Source organism: Felis catus, chromosome F1 (genome assembly GCF_018350175.1).
Source record: "Felis catus isolate Fca126 chromosome F1, F.catus_Fca126_mat1.0, whole genome shotgun sequence".
NCBI classification, from domain to species: Eukaryota; Metazoa; Chordata; class Mammalia; order Carnivora; family Felidae; genus Felis; species Felis catus.
Genome location: NC_058384.1, coordinates 59889175 through 59916504, shown reverse-complemented (window position 1 = coordinate 59916504; position 27330 = coordinate 59889175). Strand labels below are relative to the sequence as shown.

At 48.9% G+C, this 27330-nt stretch overlaps 1 protein-coding gene across 3 annotated transcripts; it reads right to left on the bottom strand.

Moving 5' to 3' along the window:
• Positions 1-809: 809 nt before the first annotated feature.
• On the bottom strand, positions 810-23927 carry ALDH9A1 (aldehyde dehydrogenase 9 family member A1). 3 transcript variants are annotated; one of them, XM_019822246.3, is made up of 11 exons: positions 23679-23926; positions 21143-21288; positions 15355-15484; positions 14270-14404; positions 12311-12507; positions 11271-11411; positions 9421-9609; positions 8888-8975; positions 6036-6177; positions 3193-3305; positions 810-1443 (listed from the first exon to the last, which is right to left on the bottom strand). In XM_019822246.3, exons 1-11 carry the CDS (start codon positions 23857-23859, stop codon positions 1400-1402), a joined length of 1506 nt encoding a protein of 501 aa, XP_019677805.1. In that variant the 5' UTR covers positions 23860-23926; the 3' UTR covers positions 810-1399. The 3 variants fall into 3 exon arrangements, with proteins under 3 accessions (XP_019677805.1, XP_003999581.1, XP_019677806.1); XM_003999532.4 differs by having other exon boundaries at positions 810-1426; XM_019822247.3 differs by lacking the exons at positions 810-1443; positions 3193-3305; positions 6036-6177 and adding an exon at positions 8280-8428 and having other exon boundaries at positions 23679-23927.
• Between the last annotated feature and the right edge of the window lie 3403 nt (positions 23928-27330).

Here is a 27330-nt window from a genome sequence, read left to right as displayed (position 1 = left end):
TGACTAATGCAGCTATCAGACTTCAACTATTTCCCTCAAAGGAAGAGAAAGGGGCAGGGGGAGAAGTCACCGTGGTCAGAAGCTCCGCAAGCCTCTGCTCGTCAGGGTGCAAAGAACACGGAGCCTAAAAGCTCCCACAGGCCGCCAACCTTCATTACAGCAAGTACAGCCCGGCCTTGTGAACTCAGTGCAAAGGACAAAGCCCCTGCCTTACACACTGAACCTTGGCCCCTATCCTGTGAACTACTATCACCCTGAGATGTGCTTGGTTTTAAAACATGAAGCTGAGGGGCGCCTGGGTGGCGCAGTCGGTTAAGCGTCCGACTTCAGCCAGGTCACGATCTCGCGGTCCGTGAGTTCGAGCCCCGCGTCAGGCTCTGGGCTGATGGCTCAGAGCCTGGAGCCTGTTTCCGATTCTGGGTCTCCCTGTCTCTCTGCCCCTCCCCCGTTCATGCTCTGTCTCTCTCTGTCCCAAAAATAAATAAACATTGAAAAAAAAAAAAAACAACACATGAAGCTGAAAGGGGTTTTTTTCAATGTTTATTTTTGAGAAAGAGACAGAGTGCGAGCAGGGGGTGGGGGTGGAGGGCACAGAGAAACAGGGAGACACAGAATCCAAACCAGACTCCAGGCTCTGAGCTGTGGGCACAGAGCCCTAGGTGGGACCCAAACCCAGGAACTGCAAGATCATGACCTGAGCCAGAGTCAGATACTTAACCGACTGAGCCACCCAGGCGCCCCAAAGCTGAAAGGATTTGCGGTGTGACTTATTTAACTGCAGCGTGCCCCAGGAGCCTCCAACTGTTTTGTATTTATCAAGGGAGAAAGCTGTAGTTCAAGGACTGGACACCAGCACTGAGTGGAAACAAAGGGCTTACTTTGGCAAGTGAACCATCACACAGAACATGACCCTGGCTATTATCTCCATCCCGACTGTCAGCTCTCGCAATGCAATCCATGACGGAGCCAGAGCTCAAAACTGTCAGGAAGCAAGAAACAAGCTCTACTTTGAAGCAAGCCGGAGGAGGAGCACTGTCGGGTCAAACCCGTGGACGAAGTATAATCCTGGTCCCTCTCCCTGTTCTCCAGAAGCGTGTTAAAGATTTTGCAGAAATCTGCTTTGAGAAAATCGCCACTTTCTTGTCTTAAAGGCGCTTGGGCAAATTTTCCATCAGGAAGGGGACTGAGAGGTGAGGAAGGAAGAACACCGAGCCGTTCTCTTATCCCGAAGGACACAATTCTGGGTGTGAAACCCAGGCAGCCGTGTGGCCCCCTGGAGATCCAGCGGCCGTTCCACGCGTGGCCACGCGGACGGGGCTCGCCGCGTATGTTCAAAAGGCAGATTCCACGTCACCCATTTCCACACACACGGTCTTCAGCTGTGAATAGTACTCAATTGTCACGCGGCCATTCTCCCTGCCGAACCCTGGAAGGAAGAGAAGGCTGAGGAAGAGCCACCACCGTGGTGGCCGGAAAAGTCACGGGGACCTCCAAAGTCAGTCACCCCCTCAGGGGAAGAACACAGAGCTGACGAGGTTTGGGACAAAGTCCCCAAGTGCACGTCATCAGCTGTACAGCTAGGCACAGGAGAAGTGACCCACTGGCCTTCGGGGACGGGGACGGGGAAATACCCGCATCTTGGTCCTACAACAGAACTTTATTTTAGGCACCGACTACTCCGGGTTGGGATGTGAAAGCGCTCGGACCTTCCTGTCGAGCGTGAAAGTCTCTACGACAACCGATAGTTGGTGCTCGCTGAGAACTCTACGCAACAGGCCTTTTAACCCCTCCTTTTGTGAAATCTGTTAAGAGCAGCTTGCTGTTTACACCCTGCCGACTCACGGGGGCGGGGGCCTCTTCAGGCGGCTCGGCAGCTCAGAGCCCCAGTCCTGCCCTGTTACGAGGTCACCCGTTCAAAGGACGGCACCCTGTGCTTGGCCTTCCCCTGCCTCTGACTTCGGGAGGCTCTGCCTCCAAAGGGCAAGGCCGGGTCCCCCAGAATACACGTCTCCGGGGGGGGGGGGGGGGCGCTCTTCAAAAGAAAAGGTGCTCGGCCCCGGCAAGGCCTCACTCTGTCTCTGGCTCCCTCCCTTATCCCCTGAGCACAGAGCTAGGTGGGCGTGAGGCCAGGGTGGGTGTGTGTGCCCCCTTTGCTTCTCACCTCACCCCAGGGAGACAAGCCGGAGGGCACCGACCCAGAGGTTCCGATTCGAGGGGGGAGCCGGCCGAGAGCACGTACTGGCAGAGCAGCGGCCGGACTCCCAGGCCGCAGTGGCGCCCGTGCAGGGACGAGGCCGGTTGGCGGGCAGGTCCTGGGCGTGCCGGGGCACTTCCAAGCCAGGTGCCAAATAGACGGTCGAGTGAACACCCGCCGTCTCACGAGCGCCCATCGGGGTTCACGTGTCTGCTGGGACGGCCACACACACACCTGCCCAGGGGCTGGGGGCGGGCGCCCAGACTGGTGCCCCCGCAACGTCCACACCACTTTCAAGAGAAAGGGAAGGGCAGCCAGCGAATATTTACAGGCGACAAGCTCCAGAGAGCCTGTCCTGGCCCCCCACACCCCCTCCACACACCGGACTTGCACGGTCACCGTGTCACCGTCAGGGGGGCCAGACTGACTGCGTCACCAGGAACACTGGGCAGGTGGGGGGGGGGGGGGACGTCCCTGTGCAGCGTCCGGGACAACCAGGATAGCCACAACGAACTATTCAATGTTAGACTGAGGGCTCTTTAGTGATTCGGCAGAATAAAGAAAACAAATTAACGTATGCTTTCTGAGGTGCTCAGAGACACTTTCCACCTAAAAACCCCCCACAGTGGACGACAACAAATGTCCCAAGTCTGGAGCCTCCAGGAACGGTTTTATGCCACCAGCGACCAGAGCCCGTGAAGAAAGAGTAATTCTACCCCCAAGAGAAACCCTTCTGAGATGCCTACTAGCAGTTCACAAGCCAGGCTATATACACATTAGAACCTTCTGGAGAGCTTTGGGGGAAAGAAAAGGAAAATAAGAAGACGCCTGGTTCCCATTCCCAGAGATCACTGCAGCAGGTCGGGGGAGGACCAGAATCTGTATACTTTCCCAGGTGATTCTGAGACACGAATGTTCAGAAACCTGGTCAGTGCGGTCTGAATTACAACCCGTATCCCTACAGGCCGGGTTTGCATCCACACTTTCCGGCTCCTCACCTGACTTCTTGTATCCACCGAAGGGCAGCTCCACCGGGCTGACGTTGTAGTTGTTAATGAAGCACATCCCTGCCTGCAGCCCGGCCACCACCCTGTGGGCACGCTGGATGTCCCTGTGAAGACACAGTGTATTATATTATTGCGAAGCAGTTCATTCTGCGACTTCCACGGAAAAGGTAGACTGCGAGGTCTGAAGGCTTTGAGATCCTGCCGGATTCTTGTTTTCTTCAAGATGGGTTTTAAATCTTGCGTCATCCAGGCAAAAATAGATATGAGGATTTGAGTTTCATGGTCTCATCCAAAAGCATCTATAAAACACGTAGCAGCAGCAAGTTCAAATGGGGAGAAGGGACATTGTCACAAACAGGGCTAGAACAACAGGCTACCCACATTTCCACAAAGAATGAAGGGAGACCCCTTTCTTACACTATGTGTAGAAATTAACTCAGATGGATCACAGGCCTGAAACCTCAGAGCAAAAACCATAAAACTTTTCAAAGAAAACAGGAATAAATCTTCATAATCTTGGGTCTGACAAAGGCTTCTCAGACAGGATACCAAAAGTAACAGACAAAAAGATAAAAGCATCAGGCTTTGTCAAAATTTAAAATTTTTGTGCTGTAAAGGAGAGCATCAAGAAAGTGGAAAACACAACTGCCAGAAACCCAAATCAAAACCACAGTGAGGCACCACTTCCCACCCACCAGGACGGCTGAAGTCAAAAGGACAGACAGTGGGGTGCCTGGGTGGCTCAGTGGTTTCAGCATCCGGACTTTGGCTCAGGTCACGATCTCACGGTTCGTGAGTTTGAGCCCGGCGTCGGGCTCTGTGCCGACAGCTCGGAGCCTGGAGCCTGCTTCGAATTCTGGGTCTCCCTCTCTCTCTCTCTGTCCCTCCCCTGCTCATGCTCTCTCTCTCTCTGTTTCTCAGTAATAAACAAACATTAAAAAAAAAAAAAAAAAAGGACAGACGGTAACAAGGGCTGCCCAGGATGTGGAGAAACTGGAACCCTCCCGCGTGGCCGGTGGGCACGCCAGACGGTGCCCCCACATGGGAAAACAGTTTAGCGGTGCCTCGGAGTTGAGCAGAATCACCCAGCCATCCCTCCTCTAGGGATACACCCGGCACAAATCGCACATTTCCACACAAAGATAGGAGTGTTCGCGGAGACATTATTCACAGTAGGAGAAAAGGAGAAACAATCCCAATGTCCATCAACAGGTGAACGGATGAACAGAATGAATCCACACCATGGAACATTCGTCACCAAGTACTGACAGCTGCCACGACATAAAGGAACCTTGAAAACATTATCCCAAGTCAAAGAAGCCAGTCACAGAAGGTCACGTGCTGCATGATGCCATATTTATAGAAAATATTCAAAGTAAGCAAATCTACGCAGACAACAAGGAGGTTGATTAGTGGTTGCCGGGGGCTGGGGCGCGGGGAGGGGCAGGGAACGTTCCCTGTGTTCCTGGGAGGTTCATAGTTCTAAAATCAGATTACGGCGATGGTTGTGCGACTCTACAAATACACTAAAAACCACTGAATCGTACGCTTTAGGTGGATACGCTGCATGGTGCGTGAACCGACCTGCAAGGCTGTGAGGGAAGTGGCAGCACGCTGGAGTCGCCCCCCTCGTGACTGCCTCGCTCTATGCTGGGGTGACTTAACCCACTCACTCCTCACACCACGAAAAGCAGGTCCGCAGAGGGGGTTTACAGGGCAGTGAAACTACTCCGTGTGATGCTGTAACAGCGGATCCACCGTCCAAACCCACAGAAGGCACCACTCCAACCGTGAACCCTAGGGTGACTGTGGTCTTTGGGTGATCGCAATCTATCCAAGTAGGTTTACCAGTTACAACCAGCGGGCTGCTCTGGAGGGGGGGCCGCTGATAGTGGAGGTGGCTGGGGGGAGGGGGTGCATGGGAAACCTCTGTGCCTTCCACTCAGTTTTGCAGTGACCCTGAAATTACTCTAAAAAATAAAGCCTACCCAAAACCAGGCACACGAGAAAGCAGCAGCCCCTCGGTCTTTTCTTCAGAGCTCACAGAGAAGCTATCCCATCAGGTCCTCAAGGGGGGACCTCGGTCTTCCTCCCCAGGTTGCTCGCCACAAAGCTACAAAGAACACTTAACCTCGACTGTCACCAAAGAAACAGAGTAATTCCAAGTGTAGTCTTAGAAAACTTCCTACCGCTACCAAAGACTAATCAAAGTTTGTATGTAATCGAGCAACCTGCCATCATTTTGAAGGAGATCCTGGCTCCCAAATCACTTCTTTCTTTTGTTATCGTGGTTACAGTTTATGTACAGAGAGATTAATCACAATTTTACTTACAACAGCGACAACTGGAAACAATATCCTAAATACACAACAACCAAAAAAAATGCCTACCTATTTTACAATGCATTCCGACTAGGAACTACTATAAAGAGGCTAAAAATCACGTTTTTGAAGACACCTGCCCAGCGTTTAAATGCTTATGGGTTTCTACATTCCCTGACATGTACATTTTCAATAGGCACCCGACCCGATGCTTCACATAGACACACAGACACATAGATCAGAACCTTAAATATCTGTCCGATGAAATGAATGACATGGGATAGAATTTTCATCAACAATGTTTGCACCTCACTTTAAACTCAACGGCAGCAGTTCTCCGGCCATTCAGGACCACCTACAAAATGCTACTCTGGCACCTTCTGACTCCACCTGAAGCAAAGAGAAAATGCCGACGACAACGTGAACTCCAGGGAGGAAAGGAGCGTACCGGTCTCTGAGCAGACCGAGCGGGCCCGTTCCTGCAGCGCCGCCGGACGTGGCTTCCCCACATACCTGGTAAAGACACCAGCCGCCAGGCCAAAAGTGGTATTGTTGGCTCTTTCCAGAACCTCAGCTTCAGTGTCAAATGATAAAATGGACATAACTGGTCCAAAGATCTCTTCTCTCACACAGGTCATGTCGTCTCTGCAATCGGCTGCAAACAGGGTGATAAAGCCAACGTCAGTGGTCTGTCGGCGGGGGGGGGGGGGGGGGGGGGGGGGTGATTATGCTCGAATACACGGCAGGAAGGACAGCTCGAGAACCCTACTGTGAACATCAGCTTTGTATTAGCCGAAGTGTGAAAACCAGCTCCTCACACATGTGCAAAGAGGACAAGTCTACAATCTCTTAAGAGCTGGTTTAGAGCTTGTGTATAACAAAGGAGGGAAAGTACTCTGGACACAGGGTACTTTGGGGACACCCGAACTATCTTCAAGGATGTATTAAATAATTCTTAGTACCGTGTGTAAGGATGGTTCACTATGTCCTAATTCCTTGAAGACTAGTAATCCGCGTACAATTTTTAGGGAAACCGTTAGCCAGAAAAGGACTCAGGACAATGCATCACCCAGCAGTCCCAGAAAATATTTTCTTATCTCCTGCAAGTTGAGAACCCCATAGGTCTCTGTTTGCAGTGAATTCTATGTTGGAAAGTCAAAGGAGATGCAAAGATGAAGTGATAACTGACATACAGGAAAGGCAAGGTTCCTGCCTGAAACACAACACTGACCAGATTTTAACTCCCAAACCTTAAGTTAATCTAGACTCTGGAGTCACTCTCAAACTTTAATGTGAGTAAAAATGAATCGGGAGCTCACTGAAAAGCAGATCACGAGGCCCCGTCCCTGAGAGTTACATTCAGCGGTCTAGAGCAGGAGCCAGGAAATCTGCCTCTTTAACAAGTTTTCCAAGTGGCACCGACATGGACCACAAACCAGGCTTTTGGCAATCACTAGAATAAAGTTCAGTATGGTCAGCTCCCTGTTCTTTGCCTAGGTTCACAGCCTGTTTAAGAATAATTTTGTCCCTGGGGCCCCTGGGTGGCTCAGTGGGTTGAGCGTCCGACTTAGGCTCAGGTCACGATCTTGCAGTTCGTGAGTTTGGGCCCCGCGTCGGGCTCTGTGCTGACAGCTCGGAGCCTGGAGCCTGCTTCGGATTCTGTGTCTCCTTCGCTCTCTGCCCCTCCCCCACTCGTGCTCGGTCTCTCTCTCTCTAAAATACATAAACATAAAAAAATTTAAAAAAAAAGAAAAGAGTAATTTTGTCCCAAGGGCGCCTGGGCGGTTAAGTCACTTAAGTGCCGGACTCTTGATTTTGGCTCACAGTTTGTGAGATCAAACCCCGTGTCAGGCTCCGTGCTGTCAGCACGGGATTGTCTCTCTGGCCCTCCCCCCTTCACACTCTTTCTCTCTCTCTTAAAATAACCTTTAAACCAATTATTTTTTGCCTAACTGTCAAATACATGTTATCTGTGGAAAAGTCTGTAGTCTTCAGAAATGTACAAACTATAATAAAACTCATCTTTAATCCCAGCCACCAGAGAAATACTTATACTATTTATGAATATTTATACTATCTTATACTACACTATTTGCACTACTTACAGTTTGATGCATACTCTGTTCCTTCTTTTTCTGAAGTGCATACTTAATACATTTGGGTTAATCCCACATAGTATCGTTTAACAGTTTTACTTACAACAGCTACAACTGGAAACAATATCCTAAACCTTGACGGTTAAAAACATATTGTGAGCTTTTCCCGTTCACTTAATAACTACCAGCTAATCCAGGTTATAGATGTTAGGTTCACAGCTTTCAAACCTCAGTGGTTCTTTTTTTAGCAAGGGCTCAAGGTTTAAAATCCATCAGATGATTGAGTGCTGAAAAATGACCCCACTGTCGACCTTAGGGCAATAGTAAGCTGAATCTATCTTCTAGATAACATGTAAGAAATCACACAATGTAATTCAACCTGAATATAGTTTTGGTTTTTTTTTTTTTAATTTTTTTTAACGTTTTATTTATTTTTGAGACAGAGAGAGACAGAGCATGAACGGGGCAGGGGCAGAGAGAGAGGGAGACACAGAATCGGAAGCAGGCTCCAGGCTCTGAGCCATCAGCCCAGAGCCTGACGTGGGGCTCGAACTCACGGACTGCGAGATCGTGACCTGAGCTGAAGTCGGACGCTTAACCGACTGAGCCACCCAGGCGCCCCTGAATATGGTTTTTTAAAGCCTATTATACTACCACTGTTTTTACATACTGACATTTATTCGTGGATCCTAACGTATACTGTAAAAGGACAGAAGAAGGTATGAGAACAGCGGTACCCAGGGCAGTGGTCACCTCTGAGGTGGGAAGAAATAAGTGGATTTGAGGACAGCGGGATGACCCTGCAATCGACTGTCCACGCCACGAGATGTTTAAGACTGAAAGGAGGTGCTAAAAATTATTAAATCGCATTAATTTTAAAATATTGCCATACTGACAAACTGGGCTTGTTAATGACACATATAGTTAAAGAAAACCTACTCTTCATCAACTTTCTTGAGAAAATGAAACTTGAAACTCATTAGTTTTTTATCAAACATGCACTTCCATTTTTTTTTTTTTTTTTTTTTGAGCTTCTTGCTTCCAGAACAACAGGTTCAGACCCAGTTGAGTCTCAGGTAAAGCAACGCACACGACTGTCCAAGAGGGAGGGCACACGGGAGGTAACGGAGAACTTCTACTCCTTAAATCTGAGCAGCGGGGACACGGTTTGCCAATGCCTCCTTTATACCACACACGTATTTTATAAATCTCCTTTTCTAGCTGATACTTAACTCAAACTGTTTAAAAGCCAACAAGAAAAGGACATACTCAACACGCAAGGTCTCATGTAATAACCATCCTTTAACTTGGGATCTTCAGGTACGAAGACGTCTCCACCGCACAGCACTTTAGCACCCTGCCGGAGAAGAAAAAAGGATGCACATTTCATGGTGTTTTTTTTTTAACGTTTATTTATCATTGAAAGAGAAACAGAGAAGGAGCATGGGAAGGGCAGAGAGAGAGGGAGACGCAGAATCCGAAGCAGGCTCCAGGCTCCGAGCTGTCAGCACAGAGCCAATGCGGGGCTCGGACTCACGAACCGTGAGATCAGGACCCGAGCTGAAGTTTGACACTAACCGACTGGGCCCCCCAGGCGCCCCACATTTCATGTTAAACTTACCACCCTGACACGCAGTCCTGAAGTGGTACGTGTGTCCTGAACAGACGCACGGTCACGCCACTGCAGGTACTGAGCACAGCACTGCTGAGGCCTCGCGAGCCAGCAGGAAAGCGACACACATAACGTGCAGCTCGGACTAATTCCCCTCCCCTGCCCCATGCCATCTCCGCTTGTTCCTCACCTGCTCTTTTGCCAGCTTAATAAACCCAAGGACTCGCTCCAGGTGTGGACGGTTGATGAGGGGGCCCATCCTTGTACCTTCCAGAAGGGGATCTCCAATTTTTATCCCCTGCGTCCGTTTCACCACTTCCTTTGTAAATTTCTCGAGAATTTCCTTTTGCACAAATACTCTTGTGCCATTACAACAAACCTAAAAGACAGACATGAATTTGTATGTGTGTTAAGGAAAGAAAAAGGAAAAGGGGGAAGAATCCAGCAGTTTTAAACTTAAAAGGAGACAGTAGACCTTTTCAAAAGGTTAGTTCCATCTCTAAAAATTATCCCCATACTGAACAGGACCACACATACCACCCTATCAGCAAAAAACCTGCCTGCGCTTTGAGGTGAAAGTCAGGTCTCTTTTGTCTGTCTACATTTCCTCAATGCCATTCATAGTGCCATGAGCCACGTAACTTCTCCTACGGCCTCCTGTCAGTGGCTGAATGGGGCCACGTATTTTAAGAGCAGAAGGGGAGGAAGAGTGAAAACAGACCAAGAACTAAGGGCATGAGCCTGATAAAAACCTGAAGCATTTCACAGTCAATGTCTCGCTCGAAAATCACAAATCAATTCTGACTATTTAGACACTCCTGTAGACATGAGCATGAATACTCTTCCAATGCCATCAGAACCGTAGATCCTGATGTCCAAAAATACACCAAGCACTCATGCTCACGGAATAATGAAGAAAGGTCACAGAAATGGGCTGCCACAAGCCAGATCTACAGTCATTTGAGCATCAAAATAAATAATGACAGGAATGGACTATCATCCACAGAAGAAAGAATCCATGGTCCATAATGATAAATGAGTGGGAAAGAAAAAAAGAAAAACACAGGAGAAGGAAAAGTTCCCTCTTACAGTAGAGACTTGGAACTAATAAATGTAGAAAGAACGACAGAATTGGAAAATCACCATTTGGGGACCACCATAATAGAAACTGCTTCCAGGAAAAATCACCAAAGGGCGCTAAGATGAGTGGGGGACAGCTTGGGAAGGCACAGAGGCCTCTGCCACCGTCTCCTGTGTGATTCGACTGAACCACAGAGGAGGACACGGCAACTTCCCAGGAAGACACGCCTTCGGCAAAGTCAACCGCCCTTCGAAGAGGACCCAACATCACTTTTTGTGGTGGCTTCTGCCCAAAATGCATAACCTAAATCTACTCAAAAGGAAACACCAGACGGACTCCCCACCATCACGAGGGACATTCTACACAATAAACAGCTCATACTCCCCAAAAATGTTAAGGTCCTGGAAAGAGGAGAATAACCAAAGAGCTAACTGTTCCAGACTAAAGATTATGGAAACACAACAACTAAATGCAACACACCTTCCTGAATTAGGTGTTGGACCAGAGAAGAGGTTGTGTGGGGTCTGTTTCTTCCCTAAAAGGACTCCCGGCAAACAAATGACAACATCTGACGAGGGGCTGTGGACTGAAGACCGTCTACGTGAGGTTACTGATTTTACTGAGTGCACTGTGCTTGCGGAAGAGAGCACACTTGTTTCTAGGAAATGCACAGAGGCCCACAGAAGTTATGAGTCTTGCGTCTGCAAACTTTCAAACCGTTCAGGAAACAGGAAAAAATAACCAGCCTACGGGTGTACAGAGGTAAACACAATGATAAAGGAAAAGTGATAAAACGTTAACATCTGAGAAACGTGGGTCAGGGGTGCCTGGAAATTCTTTCCACTCTGTGCAACGTGTCTGTCCATCTGCAATTACTTCGAAACAGACAGCTTCAAAACATGCTGCTAGACGAAGGAAAAGAGATTCCTTTCACCCCTCGGCTGGGGACAAGTGCTCACCTCGCCTTGCGTGAGGAAGTTGGCCATCAGCGCTCCCTTCACGGCGTTCTCCAGGTCACAATCGGAGAAGATGATCAGGGGAGATTTGCCTCCCAGCTCCAAGGTAATGGGTTTGATTCCTTTAGCTGCCATCTCCATGATCTTAACAAGAACAAACACATTCAGAAGCTTAGCACAGATAAAACTGCGGGCTAAGCCCACCAGAAGCTGAGCCTCCGGGACAACTACACGGGACCTGCAGCCTTGTTCCGGTCGATGACTCTGCCCTTCACCCGTTTAGAACAGTCTTTTCCAGAACACGTGAAAAGAACCACAGGACTGCAGCTGACATTCTGAAGAGGGAATTCATTTTAAAAATACTGTTCATTCAGGGGGGCCTGGGTGGCTCAGTCTGTTGGGCGTCCAACTTCAGCTCAGGTCATGATCTCATGGTTTGTGGGTTCGGGTCCCACACGCGGCTCTGTGCTGACAGCTCAGCCTGGAGCCTGCTTCGGATTCTGTGTCTCCCTCTCTCTCTCTCTCTCTCTCTCTGCCCCTCCCCTGCTCACGCTCTGTCTCTCGCTCTTTCAAAGATAAAATAAACATAAACGTTTTTTTTTAAAAATACTGTTCATTTGCATGCCATGGGTAGAAACTCCTAATGCTGTTACTATGTTCAAGGCTAACACTCAATTGAGGTCAAAACAACACATCTGAAATAAACTGAGCAGCTACCCCTCCTTCTGAGGTGGCTGCTACTGATGAGTTAAGACACCGAAGACACAGCGGCGGCTCAGACCCTGCGCTCTCAGACGCGGGCGGGAGGTGAGGGCTTCCGTCCCCGCGGGGCCCCCTCTGGTCGGCGGTCCTCATCGTCCCACTGTACTTCCCTCCCTGCTTCACACCTTCGGAACACACTTCAGATCTCTGCCCCCAATCCCTGCGGCAGCCCCCTCCCAGTTCAAGCCAGGTCAGATCAGAAGACGACCCTCCGACATCTACTCCACGCCGGCCGGGCACTGCCGTGTGTGTGTGTGAACCGATGCTGGTTTTATCCTCACCTTCGAGCCAGTGGGCACACTCCCAGTGAAGGAGACTTTGGCCACATCACGATGCAGACACAGAAACTGGCCCGTGGCGGCCCCTCCTTGCACCACGTTGAAGAGCCCAGGGGGCACGCCGGCCTCCGTGTAGATTTCAGCCAGCAGCAGCACAGACACCGGCGTGAAGGGAGAGGGTTTGAAGATCATGGCGTTACCTGCACAAACCCAAGACACAAGAACAAAAGGTTTTTTAATACTGGTGATCCTCCAAGGACAGGATGGGACAGGAGGACGAGTCCAGAACAACTCCACAGGTGCCTGGTGGCTCAGCTGGTTGAGCGTCCGTCTGGCTCTTGGTTTCGGCTCAGGTCATGATCTCACGGTTCGTGAGTTTGAGCCCGGAGTCAGGCTCTGCACAGACAGCACAGAGCCTGCTTGATATTCTCCCTCCCTCTCTCTCTGCCTCTCCCCTGCTCACGTGCGCGCACTTTCTCAAAAACAAACTGAAAGAAAAATCTTTACAAGTAGAAACTGAAGACCAGAAAGGGTTAACTTGTTGAGAGTCTCCAAACCAGTGGCTTAGCTGTAGTCGTCCCGGGAAACGGAAGCTCCAGCTCACGAGAGAACATGCAAAAAGCAGAACACGAGGCAGCAACACGAGAAAAGCTGCGACTTCAACACAATGTCCTAAGGGTAACATTTTTTTTTTCAGTAACGCTTTTTTTACACCTTGTATTTTTCTAAGATGCCATAAATCCTCTTTTCCCATCAATTCCTCTTTAAACAGTATGAAAAACTTTCTAAGTCAGCCCGCCAGTCACTCAGAAGGCAGTCTTACCATTTCTCTTAAGACACAAAGGAAGGAGCAAGTGTATCTTCTGCTTAAGTCAGACTCCCAAGTGCCTCTTCCTTTTTTTTCTCTTTTTTTAATGTTTTACTTATTTTTGAGACAGAGAGAGACAGAGCATGAGCAGGGGAGGGGCAGAGAGAGAAGGAAACACAGAATCGGAGACAGGCTCCAGGCTCCGAGCTGTCAGCACAGAGCCCGACACGGGGCTCGAACTCACGGACCGTGAGATCATGACCTGGACTAAAGTCAGACGCTTAACCGACTGAGCCACGCAGGCGCCCCCCGAGTGCCTCTTCCTACACAAAGGTTCATTTCACAATCATTGTCCAGAAAGGAAGAGAGCTTACAAGTAGCACAAATCGAAATCAATTCCACAGTAAAATAGAAGACTTCCAGGACCAAAATGAACCTTTCCATAACAAAAATAAGATAAATAAAAGTGGGAATAGGGGCGCCTGGGTGGCTCAGTCAATTGAGCGTCCAACTTTGGCTCAGGTCATGATCTCATGGTTTGTGGGTTCGAGACCCGCGTCGGGCTCTGTGCTGGCTGCTCGGAGCCTGGAGCCTGCTTCCGATTCTGTGTGTGTCTCTCTCTCTGTCCTCCCCTGCTCACACTCTGTCTCTCTCTCTCTCAAAAATAAATAAAGATTGGGGCGACTGGGTGGCGCAGTCGGTTAAGCGTCCGACTTCAGCCAGGTCACGATCTCGCGGTCCGTGAGTTCGAGCCCCGCGTCAGGCTCTGGGCTGATGGCTCGGAGCCTGGAGCCTGTTTCCGATTCTGTGTCTCCCTCTCTCTCTGCCCCTCCCCCGTTCATGCTCTGTCTCTCTCTGTCCCAAAAATAAACAAACGTTGAAAAAAATAAATAAATAAATAAATAAAGATTAAAAAAATTTTTTAAAACAAAATAAAAGCAAAAGTGGGAATAATATGGATGTAATCCGCATGCATAACATAACTAGAAGCCCCGACGAGGCCGGGCGGAAGCAGATGCAGGTCCTCGGGTGCCCCAACGCAGGCCCCTTATGATGTGGAGCATGAGTGTGCAAATGAGTGTGTGCGCACGCGCACACGAAAAGGTGAGGGACAGAACGGACAGCTCATGGGTGGAAGAACTGTTCACTCTTACCACACGCTAACGCGGGAGCAGACTTCCAGCAGGCGATCTGGAAGGGGTAGTTCCAGGCGCCTATTCCCACGCATACGCCAAGTGGTTCTCTTCTGGTATAACCAAAGGATCCGCCTGGGAGCTGGATGTGTTCACCTGAGGGGAAAACAGAGGCGTCACGGAGAATGCAGGACTGCTTTTCCCAAGACTCCGCCAACAGCCGCGCTCAGCAATGCTCCACTGCGCCGGCCTCCTCCCCGTCTCCACTCTCCTGTTCATTCTCGCCGGGCGGACGCTGCCTCTGCATAGTCGCTCCAGTGAAGAATCCTTTCCATCCTCCAAACCCGTGTTCACTCAACTTCATATAATGCTCTACAACCGGAGAGCACCTAACAAATAGTAACTTGAAGAAGTGAGATGGGGGGGCGCCTGGGTGCCTCAGTCGGTTGAGCGTCCGACTTCGGCTCAGGTCATGATCTCACTGTTCATGGGTTCAAGCCCCACGTCAGCCTCTGTGCTGACAGCTCAGAGCCTGGAGCCTGCTTCCGATTCTGTGTCTCCCTCTCTCTCAGCCTCTCCCTCCCCCACTCGCACTCGTCTCTCTCAAAAATAAATAAACATTAAAAAAAAAAACTTTTTTTTTAAATGATGGAAATAAGGGGAGCCTCCAGAGCAGGACCCACATGTCAGACTTCTGGCTCCCCACAGCCCTCCTGGGTCCTGTGAAGCCATCCAACACCCACTACTGTAAACTTCACAAAGAATCGAGAAAATCTTTTTTGCTAACTAGGTAGAACTAGTAAATGTTGAGAACACTGACTGACTCTTGGTTTTTCAACAACTTGGCCGGAAGCTCAGACACCATGCTCAGTGCCTTCCACATATTTTCTCATTTAACCCTTGTGATAACCCAAGAAAACAGGGATTATCATCTCCAGTTTCAACAAGGAAAGGTAAAGTAATTCTCGGGGTCACCCATGCAGAGAGTGGCTAAACCCAGGATTTTAAGCCAGGTCTGTCTCAAGCCCCAAACGTCTCCCCTTCGCCACTAGGATCTGTTTCTGCCTCCCGGTCAGTGGCTCCCCAAAAGCCCAGCTGGGGCTTACCAGCCATGGATCCAGCCAAGCCCGCGTAGTACTCCAGGCACTGCCAGGAGGTGTCGACGTCCCAGCGGGCCTCGAAGATGGACTTTCCATTGTTGATGGTCTCCACGGTGGCGATTTCATCCCTCCGTTCCTTTGGGTAAAATGGAAGACTAGACTTAAGACTTCTTATCGTACGCCCCAACAGATTCAACACTCAGAACATGCTGCCCAATTTCCAAAAACAGAAACAGCTCGCGCTTTAGAAGGAGTGACACTGCGACATCTGGGAGAGAAAGCTTACCGCTCAACAGCAGCCCTGTGCCCCCCTCAAGTTAATCGTCACAGATTTAAGACCAATACCCCCTTTCCAGATCAATTAGAAAAGGTATGGTTTGAGAAGCGAGCATCATATGTGTATACATGTATAAGTACGTATATGTGCACACATATGCGTCTGCACGTATAGAGTGAGACAGCCAATGACACACGATGGCTACACACACAACTGGCAGGTGAGAAGTTATATTACACACACAGCTTTAATTCACCCAAGACATGCAGCAGGTGAAAATCACAAGATAATTTTTTTTCAATGTTTATTTTTGAGAGGGAGTGAGTGAGGGAGGGGCACAGAGAACTGGAGACACAGAATCTGAAGCAGGCTCCAGGCTCTGAGCTGTTGGCACAGAGCCCGATGCGGGACTCGAACCCACAAACCATGATATCATGACCTGGGCCGAACTCGGACGCTTAACCGCCTGAGCCACCCAGGCGCCCCAAGATAATTATTTTCTAATGGTCAGTACTCATCAATTCTCTTACGAAATACTGTTCCAGGTGTAGCCTCTGTGGCTGAGATGCTGGAGATGGTCCAGGGATGACTGGAAAGGTTTGGGAAACTGACCTCAAGAGAAAAGCTAATTTCCCCTTTCTTTGTCCCAAAGGTGAGAGAACCGAATGAATGGAGCATGTAAGAAACACACATTTGCTCTCATGGACCGGATGTAAAACACATGAGAGGGTGATATGTGAACACACGTAAAAGGTGAATCAAACAAACGACAAGATGTAGCACTGTCTTATTAAAATGGGTAAGCGGTGAGCCAGACCAGAAGCAAATGAAATAGCAACTGAAATTAATCCCAAGCCATGTGTCAACAGTACAAATATCAGGGAAGAGGGAGCAGGAATATCAAAATCAAGAGGAAACACAGGAAAGGGAAGTCCTGACAGTGAGATCTGAACGTGTCATATTTCTATAAAGACATGAGAAATAAAGACTTTTGACTGAGTCATTCTACCTTCATTACTAAGAAAAAATACAGAGATCCATTCTCTGCCTTCACGAAACCTATTTCTAAAACAGGAAGCTGGTTAAGTTCTAAATAAATTAGCCCAGACCCTGTGCTCTCGGACACAGACGACGTCTGTCTCCACGGGGCCCAACACCAGCAGGCTGCAGTCATCCCTCTGAGTGTTTTCCCTCCTCCGCACACTTTCAAAGTATACTGCAGACCTCTATGCCACTACCTATGGTGTCCCGCCCAGTGCATGCTAGTAAGATCAGAAAATACCCTGGGCAGGCCTGACATTGCAATTTGTGGGCACCGAGACAGGTTTTCTGCAGTTAGTATTTTTTTTTATGTTAATTTTTGAGACAGAGACAGAGCATGAGTGGGGGAGGGGCAGAGAGAGAGAAAGAGGGAGACACCGAGTCCGAAGCAGGCTCCAGGCTCTGAGCTGTCAGCACAGAGCCCGACGCGCGGCTTGAACTCACGAACCTCGAGATCATGACCCGAGCCGAAGTCAGTGGCTCAACCGACTGAGCCACCCAGGTGCCCTTGCAGTTAGTAAGTTTTAAATTAAAGTACTGGTAACACTGGAAAATAATCCAAACTAAAACACACAGAGAGAAAAAAACAGGAAAAACCCAAACAGCATCAGTAACCAGGAGAGAGCTTCAAGCCACTGAGGCTATGTGTAATTGGAGGCCCCGAGGAGAAGAGATGGGCAGAAATTTAGTTAGAACTTCCTAATTTAAAGAACTAAAATAACAAGGGCTCCTGGGTGGCTGAGTTGGTTAAGCATCCGGCTTCGGCTCAGGTCATGATCTCACGGTTCATGAGTTCGAGCCCCGCGTCGGGCTCTGCGCTGACAGCTCGGAGCCTGGAGCCTGCTTCGGATTCTGTGTCTCCCTCTCCCTCTGCCCCTCCCCCAATCACACTCTGTCCCTCTCCCTCTCTCAAAAATAAATAAAACGTTAAAAAAAAATAAAAAAAAGAACTAAAACAAAAAAAAAAACCTGTCAACCTAGAATTAGATACCTGTAATTCTTTCAAAAGTGAAAGCAAAATGAAGACTTTCAGACTCACAAGAGCTGAAAGAACATCACGAGCAAAACTGTGCTACAAGGAATGCTAAAGAAATTTCTTCAAGCAGAAAAGATATGACACCAGATGGAAATCTGGGCCTACACAAAGGAATGAAATGAAAAGCACTGGAAATGGTAAAAATGTGGGTAAATATAAAATATTTTTACCTTGGGGCACCTGCGTGGCTCTGTTGGTTAAGCGTCTGACTCGATTTCGGCTGAGGGCAAGATCTGACAGTTTGCGAGTTTGAGCCCCACATCGGCAGCTGACAGTGTGGGGCCTGCTTGGGATTCTCTCGCCCGCCTCTCCCCCCGACCCCCCAGTCATGCTCTCCATCTCTCAAAATAAATAAACTTTAAAAAAGTAAAAAGTAAAATCTTAAAATTTTTTTTTCATGTTTATTTATTTTTGAGAGACATAGAGACAGAATGTGAGTGGGTTGGGCCAGAGAGAGAGGGAGGCACAGAATCTGAAGCAGGTTCCAGGTTCCGAGCTGTCAGCACAGAGCCTGACATGGGGCTCGAACTCACGTGCTGTGAGATCATGACCTGAGCCGAAGTCAGACACTCAACCGACTGAGCCACCTAGGCGCCCCAAAAGTAAAATCTTAAAAAAAAAGGGAAGAACTAATAAACAATGGAAGGTTATGATTATAGGTTATGATCAGAGGGTGGAATCTGTTCAGTTACGGGATAATTTTGGGTAAAGGCAGGTATAGGGCATGAGCATCAGACAGGAGCATTACAAAAAGATAGCAATATATTTTTGACTAACACAGTAACAGATATTAATGGAAAGGGGGAGAGGTTAAAAGGAAAAGAAAACTAATATCAAACAGAGTCCATTTCAGAGCAAAAGAATATTATTAGATATTATTCAGGATAAAAAAAAAAGAGTCACTTAATAATGATAAAGGGGCCAATTTTTTTTTTTTAATGTTTGTTTATTTTTGAGAGAAAGGGAGAGATAGAGCATGAGTAGGGGAGGGCTGAGAGAGAGGGAGACACAGAATCCGAAGCAGGCTCCAGGCTCTGGGCTGTCCACACAGAGCCCAACATGGGGCTCGAACCCACAAATCACGGTATCATGACCCGAGCCAAAGTCGAATGCTTAACCTGAGCCACCCAAGCACCCCAGGGGTCAATTCTTAAGAGGACACAACAACCCTAAATGCTTATGTGCTAAGAAAAGGTGAAAAACTAAAATAATAAATCATCTGCTTTATTGCTTTTGGTCTAATTTAAAATACTTATGTTTTTATTTATTTATTTTGAGAGAAGTGGGGGGAGGGGAAAGACAGGGGAGAAGAAAGGGGCAGACAGAATCCCAAGCAGGCTCCACACTGTCAGCACAGAGCCCAAAGCAGGCTTGAACCTCACAAACTAGGAGATCATGACTTGAGCCAAGATCAAGAGTCAGATGTTCAACTGACTGAGCCACCCAGGCACCCCAAAATTAATTTTTTAATAATAGGGGAAAATACTTAGTTGGGAGAAAATGCTCCATGAACATTTTGACATCTCTGTGGCCCCGGCTTTCTGAGCAAGCGACCCTGGCAAACTGACTGAGAAGCAAAGGCCTTTGAAAAACAGACACAATGTTTCCCTAAAGATAGAGGTGCCTGGAGGGGTGAGGAGATAGAAGGCTCTCTGCTTCCCCTTTTTGGAGACATCTGCTTACTTTCCAGGGAAATAAACCCAGTAACCCCTTCCCCCTTAACCCTGGAGATCTGTTTAACAAAGAGTAATCTCTCTCGCTTCAGAGAAGAACACGCACTGATGTGAGAGCAGCTCCTATATCAACGGAATCTCATAACTTAAGGGTTCCCGTCCTATGGGGCAACCCACTGCATGCAAGAGAGAGATGTTTGGCTCAATGCATTTCCCTGTGGGGACTGTGGCTCAGAAAACTAGTTCTAAGGCACCACTCTGGCTACTGCATTTTATTGTGAGTGATAACCTGTATCTTTCTCTGACCCAGCAACTCTCAAGTCTTCCATCACTACACACACACACACACACACACACACACACACTTTTCTTCTTAATTTCCTAAAACAAATTAAAGCTTTGGATCGTGAATAACTTATTCTGTGAGTGTTCCGCAAGACAAGTAAACACCTCCAAAGATTTCAACTTGATAAACCAGCGATGTCTTGCAATTCGAGTAGTACATGACACATGATCACAACTGAGCCCACGGTTCTTGAAATTCACCTTGATGTACAAGCGCTTTGGATTACAGTCATGTTTCCGGAACAAATTATGCTTGCAAACCAAAATTTTACTGTATCCCTATATGCAACATATCTTTGCAAGTAGGGGAATTCTCAGACACATCGCAGCTTTTGACTTAACACACTCATGAGAATAAAAATCACCCAAGTTCTACAGCTCAGAGATAACCACGATTCATACTTTGGTGTACATCCTTCTGAATTTTCTAATTTTCTGTAATAAGCACCTAGTCCTTTTGCTTTTAAAGACTGTGAAAAGTTTAGGGGCTCAAACAGTGGAGCATGCAATGCTTGATCTCGGGGTCATGAGTTCGAGCCCAATGTTGAGCCTAAAGATAAATTAAATAAATAAAATTATTTTAAAAAGACTACAAAACGTTTAACTTTGTTTTTTAAGAACAGAATATCTAGGGGTGCCTGGGACGCTCACTCGGTTGAGTGTTCACCTCTTGATTTTGGCTCAGGTCATGATCCCAGGGTCATGCGATTGAGCCGCACATCGGGCTCTGAGTGTGGAGCCTGCTTAAGATATTCTCTCTCTCTCCCACCCACCCCCACCCCTTCCCATGCTCTAAAATTGGGGAAAAAAAAAGGGGGGGATATCTATAAATCTATGAAATCTTCCCAGGCAATTAAGGTAGAAAATGCATCTGAAAAAGAAAACTTAAGCGTCATCAGAGGAAAAAGTAAACAGGAAACCAGTACGCAGAGTTAAAAAGAAAAGGAGGCAAGCTGCAAAGGATACATTGTAACAAAGATGGAGAAAACAACCTGACAAGGGAGAGGTCAGAGAGAGCCAAGGTCCAGAAAGCAATTAATCAAAGAAAGCATGTCCTTTATATACCCAGGTGATCAAATGAAAATGTTTTTTCCGGGCTCCTCCAGTGGCTCAACTGATTAAGCATCTGGCTTCGGCTCAGGTCATGGTCTCACGGTTCATGAGTTCAAGCCACTTCCGGGGAGTAGGAGCCCCGCTTCGGGTGCGCCCCACTGCTCTCTCACCTGCGCCCTCTCTCTCCATGGGGAAAAAAAAAGGTGGGGGAAAGAAAGAAAAAAGAAAGAGAAAGAAAAGGTGTTTCCATTTTGTAAAAAAGGCCTAACCTAACAGAGCATCAAAGTCTAAGCGCAAAGCATCACAAAGAACCCTCCAGAGCAACACAAGGGGACATTTCTGAAAGAGAAACAAACTAATGAAACATACCCTTATTATCCTGGCAGCCTCCAAAAGAACTCGACAACGCTCCATGCCAGATTTCTGACTCCATATTTTAAAGGCAGCCTTTGCATCCTGGACAGCCAAGTTTACTTCCTTCTCTCCTGAGCACGCGAAGGTAGCGATCACTCGGCCTAGGAGGACAGGACAGTAACGCCAACGTGGCCTCACATTCAAAGTACTGTGTACCCAAATTCCCTGTAAGTGACCCTTCTTGCTGGTAAGTGTGGTCGGATTTAATGACCTCCCCCCACCCCCCCCAGGCAGTTCTTTCCTTTATCTTGAGGTGACTGAATCCTTTAGGAATCTAACAAAAGTTGCAAACTACGGTCCAGGAAAAAGTACTTGACCACACCACAGAATTCCAGAGAGACCAGGCGCCTTGCCCTAAGCACAGCATGGCCTCCGGGTTGAGAACCTCTGTCCTCTATTTTGCAGCTGGGTTTTGCCACCTCTCTTTAACAGTACTTGAGAATCTCCGAGGTCTTGTGAAATCGAGGCTGCAAGTACTCAGTTTCTGGGGTTATGAACCCTCATTTAAAAGCTCTGTTCTGTAGAAATCATATCATCCTGTTGATGCTTGATGAATACGATCAACAAACAGTTATCAGGAAGACATAACCCTAAACGCCAGAAAAAGTTTCCCCCAAATATAGCAAAGTCCTGTCTCTCCTTTTCTCACTCCAAGGTCATTCCCTATTTCCATGCAACATGACCCCACAGGCCAAGGGTTGTGACGGACTCTCCCACTGAATTCTTGAAGTACACCAATCAGCAGTTCCTTCTCCCTCCCCCTCTAAGAACCTCTGGGACTCTGTCCAGAGACCTTTGGCAAGCCTGCAATTTCTGTTAAAACGTGAATAGCTAGTTGGTAAAGGCAGTGGCTAAAGTTCACATGCACTGTAGGCAATTAAAATACAGAGCAAATTTTCTTTTCCCTTCGTAAGTGTGGGGATGGGGGTGGAGAGGCGGTCTCCCCCAGGAGAGTCTGAGGACCCCGGTGGCTCCTTCCTGCTCAGACTAACTGCTGCTCTGTGGTTTAGTGCCATTAGTTGATCTTAAATTCTCCAGTCCTTTGCAACCCGGTTTTGTCTCTGGCTACCCGCCATTCTGGTTTGCACAAAACATTCACATTTTTCTCCCCACAAATATCCCACACAGCCCAGCAGAACAAACAAACCGAAACCAAAACCTCTTCCTCGTTAGCTGTGTTACCTTCAGAATTCTCAGAGCAAATCCAGGGCCCAGCACTGTGCTTGGCAACTTGAAGCACTGGATAAAAGCAGGGCTTTTCCCCCCTTTCCCAATTCTCTTTTGTTTGAATATTTATTTTTGAGAGAGAGAGAGAGACAGAGACAAAGTGTGATCGGGGGAGGGGTGGAGACAGAGACAGAATCTGAACCAGGCTCCAGGCTCTGAGCTGTCAGCACAGAGCCCAAAGCAAACTCACCAACAACCAGATTGTAACCTGAGCCGAAGTCGGATGCTTAACCAGTTGCGCCACCCAGACACCCCTCCCTTTCCCAAGTCTGATGCACCCACAGGAGTATTTTAAGGCTGAGATGGCAACAGAGTTCTCATTCACACTCATTAGAGCCATCTGTGCAAGTTCCTCTGTTCTCAGCACTCATATTTTCACCAACGTCCTTCAAGAAATCCCAATCCTCTTCTGTGCATGTGAAGACATTACTGTAGTTCTAACTTAAAAAAAAAAAAAAACAGGGGCACCTGGGTGACTCAGTTGGTTAAACCACCAACTCTTGGGTTTCAGCTCAGGGCATAATCTCACGGTTTGTGAGTTCAAACCCCATGTCGGGCTCCAGGCTGACACCAGGGAGCCTGCTTGGGATTCTCTCTCCTTCTCTCTCTGCTCCTTCCCCATTTGCTCTCTCTCAAAATATATAAAGTAAAATAAAAATTTAGTCTTCAGGGCGCCCGGTGGCTCAGGTGGTTAAGCGCCAACTTGGGCTCAGGTCATGATCTCACGGTCTGTGAGTTCAAGCCCCGCGGCCGGCTCTGTGCTGAGGGCTCAGAGCCTGGAGCCTGCTTCGGATTCTGTGCCTCCCTCTCTCTCTGCCCCTCCCTCGCTCGTGCCCTCTGTCTCTCAAAAATGACTAAACATTTTAAAAAACGTTTTAATAAAAGTTAATAACAAACAAGGGCACAACCTCACACACCTACCCCCCCCCCCCGCCCCGGGTCCCTGTGCAGATGCATTCGGGTTTGCACGGAGTCCTCAGCTGCCTGCACAGACAACTCTATTTTCCACACCGTCACTCATCTGTCACAGCAAACGTTTGCAGAAAGCACTAAATGAAGATTCAGGGCAGTAGAACACGTCCGTCCACGAGTGGGACGGGGAGGCGCCAACCCGCACCGGGACCCCACCGCTTTCCCCCCAGCCTCCCCCCGCCATGATCCCCCGGGCCCGCCGCCGCGTCCCCCCACCGGTCCCCTCCCACGACCCCCGCGGGCCCCCCGCCGCAACACCCCCGACCCCGCCGCCCGGTCTCCATGCCGTTACCGGTTGCAGGCTCGAACGCCTTCTCGGTGCCGGAGGCGTCCACCGGTTCCACGCGGGCCCCGCCACGGTAATTGAGCGGCTGCGACACAACGAAACTGCCGGTGTTCATGGCCGCGACAGGACCAGGCCGGAGGGCGCGTACACAAGGCGAGAAGGCGACCAGGCCCCCTCGGAAAAACATACGGGACTGGCGGGGCGCGGGAACCAAAGCTCAGGGCCGCGCCGGGGCGGAGAGGCAGGACGAGGGGCGGGGAGGGGCGGGGCCTCGGGGAAGGCTGGAGAGGGGCAGGGAGGGGCGGGGCCGCCTGCGGGGGCAGGGCCGCGGGAGGGCTGTCGAGCGGCGGGGCCCTCGGGGAAGTGGAGGGGCGGGGTCGGACCGCCGGGAAGCAGGACGCGGGGCGGGGAGGGGCGGGGTCTCGGGGAAGGCGGGAGAGCGACAGGAAGGGACGGGGCCGGCCTGGGGGGGCGGGGCCTCGGGAGGCCTGGCGAGAGGCGGGGCCCTCGGGGAGGTGGAGGGGCGGGGTCGGACCGCCGGGAGGCAGGGCGAAAGGCGGGTCGGCCGAGGAGGGGCGGGGCCGCGGGCAGGCGGGGCGAGCTGCCGCTGGTGGCCTTCCGGCGGAACCCCAGGTGAGGAGCGGGATCTGGGAGACTTGCTGGGGGTCAGCAGGCTCCTGGGCGGACCAGGTCAGGCCCTTGCTTAGCCAGAAGGGCCACACACCAGTGTCTTGCGCACACACACACAGAAAATGTTAACTATGTGAGATGCACATGTGAATTAGCTTGCTTGTGATTATGTCACAGTGTATACGTATATACATAAAACATCGAGGGGTATGTGAAAACCCCTTAAATATATACAATTTTTATTTGTCAATTATACCTCAATAAAGATAAGCGGGGGGAGGGCGGGGGGGGGGAAGGTCGGCAGAGCCCGGAGAACGTTAAGTCCCTGACTGTGGTACTTTCTTATCCGCTCTCCTGCAGGTCCTCATCTGAAGTGGGTGTTGAGACTCCTGTTTCCAGTGATGATGGAATAACAGGGCCAGATTTATCTTCCTGCCTTAAACAACTAGAAAACTGGGCAAAATACAGGAAACAACAACTTACAGATAGGGGAGGACAGGCAACGGAGAATAATGGTCTGCAGCGAGCCCTTCAAGTTTCCCAGCTCTCTGCCTAAAAAGAGTTTCCAGGCCACAGTGCAGGGAGAGGGAACCCACACGGGGCACAGCCACCTTCCTGAACTGAGGAGGCAGAATGCAGAGTTCAAGAGGGTGAAGGAGGCTAAAAAGGACCAAGCTATACAAAGGGAGAGCTTCGGAGATCCACAGGGAGTGCCCTGGATTTGAAGGCTGAGTAATGATGTGTATAGTAATCACTCAGTAGTGAGGAGACTACTCAGGACCAAGGGAACCCCCCAAAAAAATAATAAGCAGAAAAATCCCTTGAGCTCTTACAGGACTGAGGATTGTTTGTGTTGCAGCCAGACCTTATAATATAGGGCATCGTGGGAGCGCCTGGGTGGCTAAGTCAGTAAAGCATCCGACTCTCCATTTCGGTCAGGTCATGATCTCAGGATTTGTGAGTTCGAGCCCCACATCTGAGCTGACAGCACGCAGCCTGCTTGGGATTCTCTGTCTCCATCTCTCTCTGCCCCTCTCCCACTCTCTCTCTCTCAAAAATAAATAAACATTTAAAATATATAATACAGGGCGTTGTGCGGGGTCCTCAGAAGCATATTGCCTCAATAGTGGGGTCACATTAGCCTTAGGCTAGTGGCTGCTCTGGGCCTGCCATAACAATGCTAAACAGCCAACCTCAGAAGGATCTAATCAATTCCAAGTAAATCACCTGTGCCCCAGAACAAAACCCCCCCAAATATTTAAAGGAATACAACAAAGTCTAGCATCTAAAAAAGTATAATCCAGAATGTCCAGAGCCAATAAAAAATTATCATGCATGCCAACCCCCAGGAGAAAAATCGATCAAAAGAAAGATCCACAGGGGTACCTGGGTGACCCAGTTAAGCGTCAGACTGTTGATTTTGGCTGAGGCCATGATCTTGCAGCTTTTGAGTTGGAGCCCAGAGTCGGGTTCTCTACTGTCAGCTCAGAGGCCGCTTCAGATCCTCTGTCTCCCTTTCTCTTTGCCCCTCCTTCCCTAACATGCTCTCTCTTTCAAAAATAAATAAAACATTAAAAAAAAGAGGGGCGCCTGGGTGGCTCAGTCGGTTGGGCCTCCGGCTTCAGCTCAGGTCACGATCTCACGGTCTGTGAGTTCGAGCCCCACGTCGGGCTCTGGGCTGACGGCTCTGGGCTGACGGCTCTGGGCTGACGGCTCTGGGCTGACGGCTCTGGGCTGACGGCTCGGAGCCTGGAGCCTGCTTCCGATTCTGTGTCTCCCTCTCTCTCTGCCCCTCCCCCGTTCATGCTCTGTCTCTCTCTGTCTCAAAAATAAATTTAAAAACTTTAAAAAAAAAAACATTAAAAAAAGATATAAGAAAAACATCCGAACATTTTTAATCTACCATATGGAGTTAACAGATTAATAGATGCTTCAGAAGAAAAGATTAGTGGATTTGGAGACATAGCAGTAGAAACTCTCTAAAATGAAAAACACACAGCGCCACCTGGGTATCTCAGCATCTGACTTCAGCTCAGGTCATGATCTCACGGTTCGTGGGTTCAAGCCCCATGTTGGGCTCTGTGCTGACAGCTCAGAACCTGGAACCTGCTTGGGATTCTATGTCTCCCTCTCTGTCTGCCCCTCCCCCGCCTGCACTCTTTCAAAAATAAACAAACATTAAAAAAACTTTTTTTTATAAATAAAATGAAACAGAGGAAAAGGACCAGAAAACACAATAAACAGAGCATTGCTGGGCTGTGGGACAATATCTAGTGACCTAACATATATGTAACTGAAGTCTCAGAAGTTGGTGGGGGGGAGGGGGGGGAGGTGGAAAGAAAAATATTCGAAGAAATAATGGTCAACATTTTTCCAAATTTCATGAAAAGTATAAATTTATCAATCCAAGAAGTTCAATGAGCTCCAAGCAGAAGAAACCCTAAGAAAACTACACCAAAACACATCTTAATCAAAATACTAAAAACCTGTGATGGGCAGAAATCTAAAGCAGGTGGTCAAGAGTAGCCCTCTTGGAGGACTGTTCAGCTTTCACAGCTTGATGTCTGCAAGTTTGGGAGTGCAAGATTTGTTTTATTTTAACAAAGACTTTTTTTAGGCCCAGGTCCCGGTGGGTTTTTCAGGAATACGCTTACTTCGGAAACTTACAAGGCATGACTTTGCTTCGGTCCAGTCCACGTGTCAGGAGCCACGCCCAGAGTTCCTTTCCAGATGGAGTCCTTTAACCTGTCTCATAACTTAGGGAATTCCTGGCCCCTGAGCTCCTCTGTTGTCAATTTAGTGGCAGCTGCCTTGAAAACCCCCGGAACAATTGGGTAAGACTGAAATGAGATCTTTGTTGGCCTGAGATGGCTTAATGAGGCGCCTCTGAGACCAGGCCAGCAAGTCTTGCCTCTTGCCATTTATGCTACTGAAGCAGTTGGCTTTCCAATATCTACAGGGTCCCCAACTTTCGGGACTCTTCACTCCCTTCTTCTTCAAAACCAGTAGATTCTGGTCTGAGCTCCTC

Coding starts and splice junctions, on each gene's coding strand:
- ALDH9A1 (XM_003999532.4), bottom strand. CDS start 23,859: ATGTTTTTCCGAGGGGGCCTGGTCGCCTTCTCGCCTTGTGTACGCGCC. Junction 12,508..14,269: donor TGCTCCCGCGTTAGCGTGTG/GTAAGAGTGAAC, acceptor GGGTTTGTGCAG/GTAACGCCATGATCTTCAAA. Junction 8,976..9,420: donor TTAAGCTGGCAAAAGAGCAG/GTGAGGAACAAG, acceptor CTTCTCCGGCAG/GGTGCTAAAGTGCTGTGCGG.